The 14,552-nt window shown below is 44.5% G+C and overlaps 7 protein-coding genes across 7 annotated transcripts; 1 reads left to right on the top strand and 6 right to left on the bottom strand.

Moving 5' to 3' along the window:
• Positions 1-592: 592 nt before the first annotated feature.
• On the bottom strand, positions 593-3,091 carry V2V93DRAFT_278977 (kinase-like domain-containing protein). Its single transcript, XM_066907191.1, has 5 exons — positions 2,818-3,091; positions 2,455-2,528; positions 2,188-2,275; positions 1,956-2,127; positions 593-1,886 (listed from the first exon to the last, which is right to left on the bottom strand). The coding sequence occupies exons 1-5, from the start codon at positions 2,826-2,828 to the stop codon at positions 876-878; spliced, it is 1,356 nt and encodes a 451-aa protein (XP_066764933.1). The 5' UTR covers positions 2,829-3,091; the 3' UTR covers positions 593-875.
• A 576-nt stretch (positions 3,092-3,667) lies between these two features.
• Positions 3,668-5,416, bottom strand: V2V93DRAFT_278723 (uncharacterized protein). The gene is made up of 3 exons (XM_066907189.1): positions 4,779-5,416; positions 4,594-4,716; positions 3,668-4,529 (listed from the first exon to the last, which is right to left on the bottom strand). The coding sequence occupies exons 1-3, from the start codon at positions 5,079-5,081 to the stop codon at positions 3,933-3,935; spliced, it is 1,023 nt and encodes a 340-aa protein (XP_066764932.1). The 5' UTR covers positions 5,082-5,416; the 3' UTR covers positions 3,668-3,932.
• Positions 5,417-5,490: 74 nt separating this feature from the next.
• Positions 5,491-7,820, bottom strand: V2V93DRAFT_371636 (uncharacterized protein). Its single transcript, XM_066910550.1, has one exon. The coding sequence runs from the start codon at positions 7,733-7,735 to the stop codon at positions 5,672-5,674; it is 2,064 nt and encodes a 687-aa protein (XP_066764931.1). The 5' UTR covers positions 7,736-7,820; the 3' UTR covers positions 5,491-5,671.
• A 170-nt stretch (positions 7,821-7,990) lies between these two features.
• On the bottom strand, positions 7,991-9,218 carry V2V93DRAFT_371632 (Redoxin). Its single transcript, XM_066910549.1, has 5 exons — positions 9,157-9,218; positions 8,872-8,937; positions 8,694-8,784; positions 8,514-8,621; positions 7,991-8,448 (listed from the first exon to the last, which is right to left on the bottom strand). The coding sequence occupies exons 1-5, from the start codon at positions 9,170-9,172 to the stop codon at positions 8,217-8,219; spliced, it is 513 nt and encodes a 170-aa protein (XP_066764930.1). The 5' UTR covers positions 9,173-9,218; the 3' UTR covers positions 7,991-8,216.
• Positions 9,219-9,442: 224 nt separating this feature from the next.
• On the bottom strand, positions 9,443-11,461 carry V2V93DRAFT_371628 (magnesium transporter NIPA-domain-containing protein). The gene is made up of 2 exons (XM_066910548.1): positions 11,132-11,461; positions 9,443-11,056 (listed from the first exon to the last, which is right to left on the bottom strand). Exons 1-2 carry the CDS (start codon positions 11,390-11,392, stop codon positions 9,920-9,922), a joined length of 1,398 nt encoding a protein of 465 aa, XP_066764929.1. The 5' UTR covers positions 11,393-11,461; the 3' UTR covers positions 9,443-9,919.
• Positions 11,342-13,264, top strand: V2V93DRAFT_400981 (ATPase, V1/A1 complex, subunit E). The gene is made up of 6 exons (XM_066912581.1): positions 11,342-11,775; positions 11,892-11,969; positions 12,146-12,412; positions 12,470-12,633; positions 12,706-12,825; positions 12,890-13,264. Exons 1-6 carry the CDS (start codon positions 11,746-11,748, stop codon positions 12,918-12,920), a joined length of 690 nt encoding a protein of 229 aa, XP_066764928.1. The 5' UTR covers positions 11,342-11,745; the 3' UTR covers positions 12,921-13,264.
• On the bottom strand, positions 13,125-14,107 carry V2V93DRAFT_371622 (uncharacterized protein). Its single transcript, XM_066910547.1, has one exon. It carries the CDS (start codon positions 13,983-13,985, stop codon positions 13,296-13,298), a length of 690 nt encoding a protein of 229 aa, XP_066764927.1. The 5' UTR covers positions 13,986-14,107; the 3' UTR covers positions 13,125-13,295.
• Between the last annotated feature and the right edge of the window lie 445 nt (positions 14,108-14,552).

Below are 14,552 nucleotides of genomic sequence, written 5' to 3'. Positions count from 1 at the left end.
TTACTCTACTCAACTACCATAGATATATATATATATATATATATATATTTATATTGACGTCCTGATGCAATCCACGCAATTATCTTATTCACAACTCGTCATCCACCTTCCTTCAATTTCATTCGACAAGTCAACAGTAATTGTAATAATCATAAACGAGAAAAAAAATTGTAAACATACTCGCTTCTCTAAGCTTAGCTTCTCGACAATATACTCACTCGCGGAGCCCTCGAGCTACATGCTCGGCTTTCTGCAAATCAAAGAAAAAAAACTTCAAACAAATCAAATCAAATCAAATCAAATCAAATAACAAAACTGCTCAGACTCAAGCAGACGCATTGAACAGACACAACTCGCAAATTCATAAATATGCAATCTCTTTCGAGTCTTGCTTCATTTGTATTCTCCTCATTGCTCTTTGTCTTGTAAACACAATACGTCCACCGAAACTGGTACAAGTCCATTTGGCAGCACAACGTATACTCGCAAATCTCAAAACAAAAACAGAACATCACAAATCGAGTAAAAACAGTCAAGAAACGCAAAAGAAAAAAAGGAGCATATTAATATCAGATGCACAAGCCAAGAAGAAACAGCAACTGGGCTCCTTCTTATAAAGATTAAAAACGCTATAGTTTCTCAAGACTGCTTAAAATTGTTGCCGCAGTTGGACTAGTAAACGCGAAATATACCTCAGTGCGCTCTTTTTAAGACCACTTTTAATATATAAAGGATAGGAGCAGTAGCTCATGCATCGATAAGCAAATAAAAAAAGACAATTTGTGAAAAGAAATTTGGCTATCAACCACACCAATGCCATAGATACATTCTATTGACAGAAACTCAGAAGACCATAAATGTTTCGTTAAATCAACCTAATACCACTGTTGTGGGATATTTGCAGATCCGCTCTGGAAATCCTCCTTGCGATATTGCCCAGGTTGACGCGGCAGCTGAGGCTGCTGCTGTTGTGGTTGCTGAGATTGGACCTGCGGCGGTTGCTGTGCGCCGTCAAATGGGCTCGGCGGTTTTGCAGACGATCGCAAGATCCTATCTGCGCCAGCCGCCCGACGAGCAATATCCAGCGCAGCGGGTTCAAGGGCTTCGCGCGCAGCCTGCCAATCAGCAACCTTGCGACGGCTAGGAGTCGATCCTCCGCCAGCACGGGGCGCACTGCTAGAAGCTCCGCCACTCGCTTGAACCTGGAGACTATTAGAAGGGAGCGCACCGCTGCCGGTGCGCGCCACGCGCAATTCATTGTCCTGTTCATATTCTTCGTCAGCCTGCTGCTGATCAGCCACCACACCGCTTCTGCTGGATTGGCTCTGGCCTTGATTATGCCTGAACATGGTCCAGTCAAACACGTAATCATATTGGAATCCATCGCGAACAAACAAATCTCTAAACAACCTTCGAAGGTAGACGTAATCGGGTTTGTCATCAAATCTGAGCGAGCGAGTGTAGTTCAAGTAAAGCGAGAATTCAGGTGGAAATCCTCGACAAAGCATCTCTGGAGATGTAGTCATCTTCCTCTCCATGATCCGGTCATACTTTTGCTTCTTGGTAACAGCCTTCAATCCCTGCCAGGGAAGCGAGCCACGGCAAAAATACATTAGCACATATCCGAGAGATTCCAGATCATCGCGACGAGACTGCTCAACACCAAGATGAGTGTTGACACTCGCATAGCGAGCAGTGCCGGTGAGGTTTTTATTCTCTCTGTAGGGAATGTGCAAATGTGTCCTCGGGTCCCTGTATTTCTTGGCAAGACCAAAGTCGATAACATTGACTTGGTTGCCACGTTTGCCAATGCCCATCAAAAAATTGTCAGGCTTGATGTCACGATGGATGAATGACTTGCCATGAATGAACTCAATGCGAGCCAGCTATTGATTCAGAGGTTGTTAGCAAAAAAAAGATACTGAGAGAAGCAAGATACATTCTCAAACACTTACGAGCTGATCGGCTAAAAGGAGAACAGTTTTAAGAGAAAATTTGCGATTGCAAAAATTAAAAAGATCCTCCAAACTAGGTCCGAGCAAGTCCATCACCATTGCGTTGTAGTCACACTCAGTACCATACCAGCGCACAAAAGGAATACCGATACCTCCTGCAAGGATCTTGTAGCTATTGGGGAGAAAAATGAGTCAATATTGAAAAGAAGATTGAGAAAATCAAATCACATACACTCTGGCTTCATATTCGAGCTGCGGATGCTTAGCGCGAATAGACTCGAGCTTGATGCCAACTTCTTCGCCGGAAATAATGTTGGTACCTATATAACGAATGGAGGTTAGAATTAGTTTATATATGAATGACTGATAGAGACGATGGAAGAAGGCTGCAATAAAAGTGCCGCAAAAGGAGCGCCGCAAAAAAAGAGGGTCACAAAAAGAGAGCCACATTACAGTCCAAGCCAGCAAAAAAGAGAAGAGTAAAGAAATAAGCACATACCAAGATAAATGTCACCAAAACTGCCGCTTCCGATCTTTCTGCCCAGCCGGTACTTATTTCCTATACGCAAATCCCTAAATCAAACAAAGATTAGCACGCGCTAAACAAAGAAGGTCTGAGAGTAGCCGCAAAGTCGAGGCATGCCCTCTGCACGGCCCACCCTGCACGGCAAACCGAGAGCACATAAAAATTTTCGAAAAAATAGCAAGTGTAAGAGCGCAGAGCAAGCAAAGGCAGCGGCAGCGGAGGGGAGGCAGTGGGCCGATCGACACGGCGGACTGTGATGATACTGCAGTGCCGATCGGAAGCAAAAGATAGGGTGCGGGAGATGAGTAAGGAAAAAAAAAAAGGAAGAGGACTTACAAGGTAGACATGACTGCGCAAGAGAGAAGGGACAGGCAGAAAGGGTGGACGGTTGACGAGGAAGATTGTAGAGAGATAAAGTCACCGGTCGAAACAAACGGTGGGAGAGGCGGGAGGGGTCGGCTAGGTGACGAACACGGAAGGAGCGCACGTCAGAGCGACAACAAGGAGCACGAACAGCAATCTGATACGAGGATCCACCGACAGAGAGATGTCGGGCGCGCGATAGAGGATCAAAGGCCGCAGAGAGTTGGAGAGAGCTGGAATGAGGAAGGGCCGCGGCAGATAGCAAGGGAAGGGGGCTGGGGAGAGGTGTCTATTATTACGCAGCAAGCAAAGAGTCAGCAAGCCCGACCAGAGCAATCGAGGAAAGAGGATATACGTACAAAAGCAATTTGCAGACGACGATGAAGAAGACGAGAGCAGCGAAAGCAGCAGAGAAGGGAGAAGAAGAAGGAGCAGAGAGTGGTGAAGAAGAATAGGCGGAGGAGGAAGACCAGCCAACGGCAAAAGAAGGAACCACGCAACGGAGAGGCATAAACGAGCTGTGTTTGTGCAGTTGTGCACTTGCGCTGCGTACAGTCATAGACAAGGCATAGACAATACATAGCGGTGGCGACAATGGGTCCGAACCAGCTGCTGCTAGCACGACAGATAAGCTGTCGTGTATACTTATCACACAGGCACTCTCCAATAATGTTCTTTTCAGATACTATACTACGACTGCGTCCTGCTCGCCGCTTTGGCGCATACAAGCTATGTCGACCCTGCTTCACCAGGCCGTCTATATCTACGTCAGCCGTCGGACGTGCGGCGTCAGATTATGCGACACCGTATAAACGAGAACTGATGCGAGGACAGTCTGATAGTCTATAATTTCCTTTCTAAAGCCCTATAGAGATAAAGCTATACTATAATTACATTATGTCAGTCAAAAACTGCTTGCTCCCGCTGTGTCCGCACTCCTCTGGCATTCCCGCTGCGTCTGTATTCCCGCTGCGTCTGCATTCCCGCTGCGTCCGCACTCCACCGTGCGCTTCCACGACTCGAGGTCCTTCGTAGCTCATTCTGTCGTCGCATTCGACTCTTCTGCAACCTCCTCGCTCTGCATCACATTAGATCTGCGTCGCACTAGACCGGCGTCGTATGTTCGCGTACGTCACCGTCGCTGAGGTGCTCGTCCTCCTTAGAAACCGCCGCGCTCGCATGTCGTCGTCGCTCGTCGTCGCTCTCGAGACACTTTGTTCTGCCGATTCCTCTGCCTCTATCTCTGCCATATGCTCTGACTGCGGTGATGGCGGGGTCGAACCATCGTGAGATTCGGTAGGCATCAAAGGTGTGCCGTCTTCAGACAGCAATCCTCGATCAATCAGATACCGCTCTACCGCGTCCTCAGATTCATCATAAGACGGCAGATGTCGATCATTCTCATCCCACTCCTCTTCTTCGTCTTCAATAGCCTCCTCAATCGCTTCATTCTCCCAGATCTGCGCTTTGTCGCCATTCTCATCAGCATCGCCGTTGGAGCTCGGTAACGACGCTGCAGAATTCACAAACCTCGGCCGCTCGCAGTCATAAAAGGACTCGGATTTGCGTCGATACGGTGGCGGCAATGCTTGTCTTACTTTATGCTCAAACTGTAGATTGTGGATTAGCTTGAGAAATGCCTTTGAGCGCGCCTGGGTCGAAAACGGGGCCGTAAACATGCGACTCTGTATTTCAATTAGCTTCTCTTTTTCACACTGATATAAAATAACCATAAAGAAGCAAGCGCACATTCTTTAACTGGGCGTAGAAAAACCAAACTTTTAGGTCACTTTCAATCGCCTTCATACTCTCGATATCCAAAATATCCATAGATGCGCCTCTCAACTTTGGCGTTGACGGAACAAACAATAACTGACACCCGATATCTCTTGTCAGCAGGATCTTAAAAATATATAGATACAGTCGATACAAACCCGCATAGTAGTCACCCATAGCGCACCCTTTGTCGACTTGCGCGTAAGAAATGAGTGGAAATATTCCGGTTCAGTGTTACTAAACAAGCCTGTCTTTTGCACCGGTATCTCTCTATAAGCACAAAGCTTTTTCGGAAAGATTTGAAGTACTACTTCATTGGGAAGCAGAATCGGATCTTCGGGTCCTTCAGGCGTAGGAGGTCTACCTAATATCTCCGGTTTCTTGCTGTGAGATGCGAAGGAGGAGTCGGTTGTTTCTTTCGATGCGTTGCTATCTGCGCCAAAAAGAAATGAAAACTTCATGATTAAAATTAACTATCTACTACTCCTTTGTGCGTATTCCAATAAAACTAAATCAAGAGTAAAATCTGAGGTGTGGTATAAGCTGTCAAAAGAATACAGGTTAACCCACGAAATACCGTTATCGCTCGTTAAATTTTTTCGGAATCGCAAAGACGCTTAATAAAACTATATCTTAGACCCCCCAAATGATCCCTTTTTGAATTAATTCGAATAAATAATACTTTGTGATTGTTGTTAAGTACGGCTCTATTCCTCTCTCACTATACAGTTTGTCAATGCGACGTCTTCTACACGTGATCGATGATGTTTAGTGTCAGTTGACACGTGAAACTGCGATCTGCATACTCAGGCTTTGAACATCTCATACACAGACTGATGAAATAACAAGAAAATATATTATAAGATTGCTGTCTGTTATTTTATTTCTACCAAGTGGATGCAGAACAGTGATCAAGAGAATCTTTATTCGCCGCAATCAACAGTATGAACATCATTTTATTATTATCACCATATCAGTATCTCTCAGCCTAAATTAATACTTCTCTACCTCATGTATAATCATGACTTATTTCTTCTCTAAAACAATAAACTCACCACCGCGCGGTATCTCGATAACTAGGCGCCGTAGCCGCAACAGACTCGGCAGCCTCGCTTGTGTCGCGACTACGACCGCTCCACATCCTACTACTCTCCAGCTGCTGCAGTTGGGCTTTAGTGAAAACCACAGTCCCGCTATCATACTCTTCATCCTCAGCCTCTTCTCCACGTTTCTCATATTCTGAAATATCACTCTCGCCCCAACCACGCGGTGATCTTAAGCTCTCATCTAGCGCCGCCACTTCATGAGAGGCAACTCCATAATGCGTCCGATATGTCGATAGTAATCGAGCTTTGCCGGTCATATCTGCCGTAGCTTCGCGGAAAGGATTCTTGCTACTACTACATCCTTCGTCCTCAATCCTTCTAATCTTGCCAGTCTCATTGTTAACAATATTAGCTCCAAATTTGGTCGGAGTCGACGTAGCTGCAGCAACAGACGTAGACACAGAGAGGGTATCCACAGCATCAGAAAGAACAGTCCCAGAACTCTGAATCTCAGATATCTTATCTCTATCATCCTCGCGACTCGAACGGCCAGAAGCAGCATACACCCCAGCTAGAGGCCGCGCACCAGTTCGCTTATAATTTGAATTATTCACAGTAGACGTATCTGATCCTGAAAATAATCTGTAGATCTTCTTACGAACACTCTCTATTTTCCAAGTCGCAGTCGACGCAGCTGAGGTTGTACGTGGCGTATAACCGTGTTGTGCGTCAAACACAGAATCAATGTTTGGATGCTTGACAGTGCCGCGTGATGATAGCTTGATAGTTCCGTATCTTTGGTCACTAGCATTACTAGCACTATCATATTGACGAGTAGACCGAAATCTGTTAGACTGCCTAGTATCTTTATAAATGTCAGCAGTAGTCGCCGCCGCGACAGCTAAATTCGATCCTGTAGCATTTTTTGTAAGAGCATTCGACCGACGCGTCTGAAACCGTCGAATAATCGACGAATACATACTACTCGACGACGAAGCGGGAGCGAAAACTTCTTCAGATCCATCCAGTATATTACCAGCACTTCCGAAGCTGTCATTAGTACGATTATGTAAGACAGTAGATTGCGCACCAGAAGTGCATTCTGCATGTTGCGGAGTGTTTTCAAATTGCTGGATTCCAATGTATGGATTAAACGAGCTAGACTGGTACCGAGGGTCAACTTCATGAGATCTGCCATCTTCAAATCGATGATTAGCAGATTTTGTGGCCGATCTCTGCACCATAGCATCTTCAAGACGACGCACTTCATTCTTGTCAATCGCATAACTTGCACTACGCGACTTGTCGAATGTAAAAATCCGCTTGACGCTCTTCATCAGCGTCAAATGTACTCCTGACGTACTCCTACTCTCACTCTCAGGCTTAGAAGAATTATTTTTTTTCTTCTTTTCGTATTTATGTCGCAGTCGTGGATTATTTGCAACTTCAGCCTCTGCATACGCATCACGTATATGATTATCAACAAGCGGTGTCGTTGACGACGCAGATACATATCTTTTACCTCGCTCTTTCCGCAAACTTCCAGTCCTAAACACGCTATCCGTTGGTCGAGGACCAACGGTCGATCGCAAAAATGATCCACCTCCTTGATCAGCGCGAACAAAGGGCGGTGTTATATACTCATTCCCCGCCGCTGACTCGGCCGCTGATCGCGCAACAGCAACATTTGCAGCCGCTGATTGAAGGTCGTTGGTGAGACTTTTATTGGCCACCGTGTTTCTGCGCGCTAAAGACTGCGTCCTCAAAGAAGTACCACGAAGCGATCCGCCATTTCGCGATAAACTACTTCCATGCAACAGCGGTGGCATATTCGAAATCGTCGCTGGCCTCGACGATAGCGTGCGCCTGATAAGCTGCTGCTGCTGATCCTTACGTTTATTCACCGGTAATTGCTCGCCAGTGGCTGCTTTCGAGAGAGACTGAGAGCGCGAGGCGGTTTGGAATGCCTGTCGAGCGGCGGCTTTGGAGAGATCATCTTGAGTTGCAGAGGTTGCCATTTTTGCAACAGATTGATGATTGTGGTTATTAGTTGATGATTTTAAAGCCATTTCAGTGACAACTCATAGAATCGAACTCAGAATAAATAACAGCATTGAAGGAATATCGGGAAATAATTAGAATGCGGGGGATCAGGTTAGATGTGAGAATGAGAGAAGAGAGAAAGACGCGCTTGCTTTATACATTGCCAATAGCCAATTTGAAAAATGACTGGCACGTGTAAACAAAGTAATCATCAGCGACTTTCAGCCATAGAGCTCATCTCGATTGACCACCATGTTCATTCATTACTATTTTACGAGATATTGTCGAATAATAATATATTCAATCATGCGCAATATAGCAAATATAATAAATTTATTGAACACTTGTATCAACTACAATCTTTTCATTTTCAGTCCAGTTTTCGACACGCAACACCCAAACAGCTGGATTAAATCACTAATACTATTTACTAAATCTCATCCCATTAAAAGAAACTATCATTAAATAGCTGTCAATTCACAGATTTAGAGAGCAGTGTTCACAGATTTAGAGAGCAGCATCAACAGCCTCGTACGAAGAAACTGTCAAACCAGATCCAGGCTCGTTGCCAATGTAAGTGATAACACCCTTCTTGACAATCAGAGCATAACGGCCGGTGCGAAGACCGAATCCAGGGGGAAGCTGAAGAGTAAAGCCGAGGTTCTTGGAGAGAGCAGCGTCGGGATCGGTAACGAAGTAGACGGAGTCGTCGGCGACTTTGTTGACCTTGGCGAAAGCGCTGAAGGTAGTATATTCGTCAATTGTGGCTCACAATATATTTATGAAAAAAAAGAGAAAAAGTACCTCATGACAAACGGGTCGTTGGCGGCAAGGACGATGAAAGCATCGACACCCTTGGCCTTGAGAGCGGACAAATTCTCCAAGAAGGGAGGAACGTGGTTCTCCATGCAGCTAAAGACGCAAGTAGGTTAGTCACACTATAATCTCATACTTGTTCTGTTCATTCAAAGAGATCGATCATACGTAGGAGTGAAGGCACCGGGAATAGATACGATCACGACAGTCTTGTCGCCAAACTCTTTGTCAAAGTTCAAAGGTCCGGGGATACCACAGGCTATACACCAAATAATCAATTAGAAACAAACATGAAAAAAAAAACCGCAGAGGATAATGATCATTGCGATTGTCCGAGTTCACATACCCTTGACGTCAGCTGACTCCGGGGTGAAGGGAACGTAGACGAATTCAGTCCCGGCAGGAAATTTATCTGCAATAAAATAAGAAAATCAGCACTCGTAAACGCATAGAGAATAAAGATGTATCAAAGCAATTGACAAATTATAATAAAGAAAGAGAAAGAAAATTGGTATTGGTGAACAAGACTAGAATTTTATCTTCTAATTTGTCACACCTCAGAATAACACCACAATTCCTCTAGATACAATAAAATAAAGCAGCTATACATGAAAAGAAAGAGCAAACTCACCATTAACAGCAACCATTGTGATTTTTTTAATAGCGATTTGTGCGTGAAAAAGGTAGAAGTGGTAGAGTGGAAATAAATAGAAAGGTGATCGAGGCTTTTTTAAAGTGCTTTTTAGCCTATCCTTATCCTCGCTTGCTAAAATACTTAATTATTTGTTCTAGTCTTAGAATTCACCTCTTACGCTCGGGGATGACGTAGGTCGGCGAATGGCCTCTCGTTACTTTCTAGTCATTAGTCAGCCTTCGTGCAGCAAACTCTCTTGAGCATAGCCGACTTCAGACCAGAATTCATGACAAGATATGTTCAATATTCTATTTCGTACATAAGGCAAAACAATAACAAAAAACGCAAATATATTAATATCACAAAACGCCCTTCTGAAAACTGAGAAACTAAAAATGGAAGAACTGAAGAACTGAAGAACTGAAAAGAAAAGTGCACATGTACTCACCTGTATTTCTGATCTGCCCCGAAAACCATAATTCTTTTCAAATCTCTCTCCAAGACCTTATCTAAACACAAAAGCTTAAATAAAGAGCCAAAAGCAAAAAAAAATGCAAGCAAAACATCCGAATAATGCTTGCTTCCCGATTTGCTATAAATAAAATTGAACGAAGCCATATCCAGTCTAAAACGCTTAAGAGAATAATTGGATAATAAAATGATCCCAAACACTGCAGGCTCTGCAGTTGTAATGCAAAAGAGAAAAAAACCTGTAAATCATAACCAAAACCAACTAACCATTATAAAGAAATCGTCATTCCTAACTCAATCTAGACCGAATCATATTCTGAACACGGCCAAATATACTCGTGTTCGTATTCGCTCCCCCAGACGAGCTACTAGTAGTGACAGTTAAACTCTCATCCGAAATCGACTCTTCATCATCCTCGGCATCGTTATACGCAACCGAAATCAAGTATTCGCGGCCGTCAATATCAACCTCATCAACATCATAGTCGCCTAACTCCCCCCAAATCTCGTTTCGTTCAATCGCTCCCAGTTGCTTGCGAGTCCAAGGCCGTGCCTGTATCGCGCTGGTTGTGGAAGCAAGTGTTGACGTCGTCAGTGAAGGACGCAAACCAGTGGACGGCAAAGCACCAGCCTCCTCGTCATTTTGCGCAAGCAGCAATCCGTCGCTCTCAGACGCGTCTTCGTCAATGTTGTTTCCAGTGTACATCGTCGTCATCGTCGCTGCGTCGTCCCTGACAATTGCAACGACAGCAGGCTCAGGCGTGAGACGCCATGATAGGAACGCGACACCAATAAGCAAGATAATAGTACCCAAAGCCGTGAGACCGATTTGTAAAGGTGATAGTCGCGATGCCTGTTGGAAATAAATCAATCCATCGAGAATGGCAATAATGTTATATATACAAAACACGAGCGGGTAAAGTACAGAGGTCGAGCAGAGCTTGAGGCCCTGGTGCAAGAAGTAAAGCTGCGTGAGAGCAAGAACGACGAGACCAAGCAAAATCAACCAAGTCTCGTATCTATTAAACTGGTTATTCTTGTTGATCACAGACTGAACCAGAAGCTCGACGGCAGATTTGGCGAGAAGAAGTGAATGAGCTGATCCGATTCCACTGACGACGCCAAACAAAAGGCCGCGCGTAAGCTTTCCGCGATGAGTATGGCCACGCTTCCAAGTGCGCATCATGCGCAAAACAAACAGCAAGATGACGGCAATAAATAAGGTAACGAAAAACCAGAGCAAAAAGGGCTTTTGTCTGAGTAGAAATAAAAGTTCCTCGAGGGTGTGGTTGGGTTCGGGAAGGGCGCCAAAGGCAGCGATGAGGATAGCACCTGCTGTGACGAGGACGGTGCCGATAAGTGAGAAGCGCGTAAAAGGCTCGGAAAGAAAGATGGTGGCACAGATGGAGTTGAAAACTAAGCTGCTCTATGAAGATGAAAAATCCCAATAAGTTAGTCAAAGAACTACACAAGGTGCGACACGACACGACACGACACGTACGGCTTGCAGAGGCGCGTAGATAACGAGCGGCAGCGCGGTGATCTGGAAACCTGAGCCAACGATGTTTGTGATGAGAAAGAGACCCATGCCTAGTAGCCATCGCTTGCGTTTGTATGGAGGTCGCTGGACTTGGCCCAGGGGCTTCTCGTCCTCTAGTATATGCGATTTGCGCTGCATGGTGAGACCGACGGACTGCGCAGCCGACGATAATATGCCGACAACGATTCCAACGGCAATCGTCGTTCCATTTGCGCCCTCCATGGATGCGACAGAAAAGAGAATGAGAAGGGCGGTGGAAAGTAGTGAGAAGCGGTGGATAGCGACGAGAGGAGGCCAACAATAGAAGAGAACGCAGGCGTTAGTCTGTTTCTGGCGTACCCAAAGCAGCCGCTTCTGCTAATCATCGCCTAACCCTATGCAAATAGTGATTACTCATTTATACCATAAAGATCATCCCAGAGAGCGCACGGCCGAGGAAGCACTATCGGACTTGGCCCAGGCGGCTATCTTCTGCAACAGGTTTAGCTGCTTTTCGACCTTCCGCGTCTGCTTCTCTGCTCTCTGTCTGGTATCCATTCTGCACATACTCCAACTGCGCTTCTCACCTATACACAATGTCCAACACATCTCTCACTGACGACCAGGTGCGTCTTTTTATTCCATTGCATCACTCGGCGTGTTTCATTTGGCCTGCTTACCGCTCGTGGCGGCAGCGCATCCACTCGCCATCTTTTTTTCTCATTCTAATCTATCTTCACAGGTCGACGTCGAGCTCAAGAAGCTCGTCCAGTTCATTAAGCAGGAGGCTCTCGAGAAGGCCCGTGAGATTCAGATTAAGGTGCGTTTTACTGTTTAGTTGTATTTCAGTCTGGTCGGGAATTGCATATTGGCTCCACCGGAGTAGGCCCTCTACTTCTTGGTTTAGTCACGCGGTTGCAATTGCTCCTGTATCGTCTAAAATACTCATTGGATTTCAGAGTTCTGTGCTGATTTGAATTCTAACTCCTCCCACAGGCCGACGAAGAGTTCGCTATCGAGAAGGCTAAGCTCGTCCGGTCCGAGACCGCCAACATTGACCAGGTCTATGAGCGCCGGACAAAGCAGGCATCGCTTGCTCAGCAGATCACAAAGTCAAACATCACCAATAAGACTCGTCTTCGTGTTCTTGCCGCTCGTCAGGAGGTTCTCGACCAGGTCTTTGAGGAGGCCACCGGCAAGCTGAGCTCCATCTCGGAGGACAAGGACAAGTACTGCCTTCTTCTTAAGGACCTCGTATTGGAGGTGAGCATTTATCTTTTTTATATTCGTTGTTTCTCTTGCTAAGCCATTTTTGTCTAGGGTGCCTACATTCTCTACGAGAAGAGCATTATTGTCTCTGCCCGCGAGGCCGACTACGACCTCGTCAAGACCGGTATTCCCCTTGTTCAGGAGGAGTTCAAGAAGGCCACTGGGTCTGACATCACCATCACCATCGACGAGTCTCACCCTCTCCCTGCTGGATCGTATGTTTTTGAATGACTTTACTCCTATTGGCGCTCAGACTTGCTAAATATTTTTTTTCCTTCTCTTTGTAGCTCCGGCGGTGTCATTCTCTATGGCTCGGCTGGCAAGATTGCCGTCACCAACACTCTCGAGGAGCGTCTCAACCTGTTGAACGAGGAGTCTCTTCCTGCTATCCGAACTGCCATCTTCGGGTATGTTTCGCAAATATTAATTCCATTCTTTAAATAATTCCAAAACTGATATTCTTTTAAATAGACCCAACCCTACTCGCAAGTTCTTTGACTAAACGTTTTTTTCTGATGAAAGAATTCATTTCCTCGCTGCATATTTGTAATAATTATATCTCTTTCCGGAAAGAAACAATTGTGCTCTCGTTTGCTCATCCAGTCCTTATTTGTGTTGTGTTGTTCCGCACCTGGCTCTTCGTTTTTTTTATATATGTATTGAAATCTCGGTGAAATACGTGTTGCTATATTCTTTAATAATTTTTCCGCTCTCTTTATTTAGTTTTGTTTCTTATTTTTGTGTCACATATTTGAAGAAAAAAGCAATATTATATACATTTTGAATACATTACATACTTGATTTGAGCTGCTATCAGATACCAGCCTAGTCTTTCATAAGCCAATAGACATCCCATATTTTCATCAAATTCAGTTAGTTACATTTGAGTATAAGCCAGAATGAATGCGAATGAGATAGCGAGCACTAAAGCCATGCTTGAGAAGTGCGTGGTAGTTGTTGAAGCACATGATGGGTTATTGCTCAATGTAGGAGACGGAGAATTACTGCCTGACGATACAGGTTGAGAAGAAGCAGAATCGGTGGCTGTGATGGAAATAGTCACTCTAACAGACGTGAAAGAAGAGGCTTCAGGCACTAAAGCTGTATTTGAAGATGATTCAATTGCCAGCGGGGACGTTGGTGAAGAGGAAACAGATGATGATAATAATGATGATGATGACGTTAATGTTGGAGTCGACAATCTCGAATTAGAAGTTTCTTTAACGATAGAAACGCCATTACTAGCAGTCAATTGAGATAGTTCACTTTGCACGGCCGCTGGATTTGACAACAAACTGGAGGGGAAATAATGCGAGAATATTGAGAGGATGTCCGGTGGTATAGAAGATGTTTCCAGGATTTGCGAAAGGACGTTATTAGTCGCCTGCGATGATTGACACTGTACTTGAAGTGCAAACATAAAAAAACAGAATAGGGTATTAGAATAAAAAATCATGATGACAAGCGAGTAAGGATGTGTAGTGAGAAGGGGTGTTTGCAAGAACATTAGTAGATGGGAGATACAGAGAATGACGTACACACTTTGCAAGCCACGCGACGTGATCATCGGAGAACAAGGGCATGTGATGTAGATACAAATATAGAAACCTGTGTCATTAGTAAAATATACTACTGTATGGTATCTTCAACAGATACATACTTCTCGTTATCTACAAGACAGAAAAAGAGAATGATTGTAAATAGATAGCGCCATTTGGATCTGCGGCGCAGAGACTGGTAGAGTCAGATTCAATTCACTTACGAATTATTACTTTGATTTCTTAAAATATAGAAAGCCATATTAAACAAAAGAGCAAATATACTACTAGAAATATGGAAAAATCAAAAGCTTAATTGTCGATCAGATACAAGTTAAAGAGACTGTGGGGCTATCAGTAATGATAAACTAGTGCAATATCAGAGATGTTTCAACAACCACCGGATTTTGGCCGATATCTATGTACAATAGCAGAAAGCTAGACGTTCATTTATTATTGACGAGTAAACATACCGTGATATGTTAAGTGAACTGCTATAGTCTACTAGTGCTTGCATATAGCGACACATATCTTTAAGTCTCTTTCAGGAACAATATATAATTAAGCACTCATTTATACGGCCATGATTATAATCA

The sequence above is a fragment of the Kockiozyma suomiensis genome, assembly GCF_038497685.1.
Source record: "Kockiozyma suomiensis strain NRRL Y-17356 unplaced genomic scaffold V2V93scaffold_9, whole genome shotgun sequence".
In the NCBI taxonomy this organism is placed as follows: Eukaryota; Fungi; Ascomycota; class Lipomycetes; order Lipomycetales; family Lipomycetaceae; genus Kockiozyma; species Kockiozyma suomiensis.
Note: the sequence above shows the minus strand (reverse complement) of the source record. Positions and strands in the feature narration are given on the sequence as shown.

Bases quoted from the DNA above. Each gene is read 5' to 3' on its own strand.
- V2V93DRAFT_278977 (XM_066907191.1), bottom strand. The intron at 2,276-2,454 runs GTATGTGCTTAT...TTCGTTATATAG, and splicing joins TTTTGGTGACATTTATCTTG to GTACCAACATTATTTCCGGC. The intron at 2,128-2,187 runs GTATGTGATTTG...TCTCCCCAATAG, and splicing joins CTCGAATATGAAGCCAGAGT to CTACAAGATCCTTGCAGGAG.
- V2V93DRAFT_371632 (XM_066910549.1), bottom strand. The intron at 8,785-8,871 runs GTATGTGAACTC...TTTGGTGTATAG, and splicing joins GGAGTCAGCTGACGTCAAGG to CCTGTGGTATCCCCGGACCT. The intron at 8,622-8,693 runs GTATGATCGATC...TTGCGTCTTTAG, and splicing joins CCCGGTGCCTTCACTCCTAC to CTGCATGGAGAACCACGTTC.
- V2V93DRAFT_371628 (XM_066910548.1), bottom strand. From the start codon at position 11,392: ATGGAGGGCGCAAATGGAACGACGATTGCCGTTGGAATCGTTGTCGGC. The intron at 11,057-11,131 runs GTACGTGTCGTG...TCATCTTCATAG, and splicing joins TCTACGCGCCTCTGCAAGCC to AGCAGCTTAGTTTTCAACTC.
- V2V93DRAFT_400981 (XM_066912581.1), top strand. From the start codon at position 11,746: ATGTCCAACACATCTCTCACTGACGACCAG. The intron at 11,970-12,145 runs GTGCGTTTTACT...CTCCTCCCACAG, and splicing joins CCCGTGAGATTCAGATTAAG to GCCGACGAAGAGTTCGCTAT. The intron at 12,826-12,889 runs GTATGTTTCGCA...TCTTTTAAATAG, and splicing joins ATCCGAACTGCCATCTTCGG to ACCCAACCCTACTCGCAAGT.
- V2V93DRAFT_371636 (XM_066910550.1), bottom strand. From the start codon at position 7,735: ATGGCTTTAAAATCATCAACTAATAACCACAATCATCAATCTGTTGCA.
- V2V93DRAFT_278723 (XM_066907189.1), bottom strand. From the start codon at position 5,081: ATGAAGTTTTCATTTCTTTTTGGCGCAGATAGCAACGCATCGAAAGAA. The intron at 4,717-4,778 runs GTTTGTATCGAC...ATCGGGTGTCAG, and splicing joins TATGGGTGACTACTATGCGG to TTATTGTTTGTTCCGTCAAC. The intron at 4,530-4,593 runs GTGCGCTTGCTT...ATTGAAATACAG, and splicing joins TCTACGCCCAGTTAAAGAAT to AGTCGCATGTTTACGGCCCC.
- V2V93DRAFT_371622 (XM_066910547.1), bottom strand. From the start codon at position 13,985: ATGATCACGTCGCGTGGCTTGCAAAGTGTGTACGTCATTCTCTGTATC.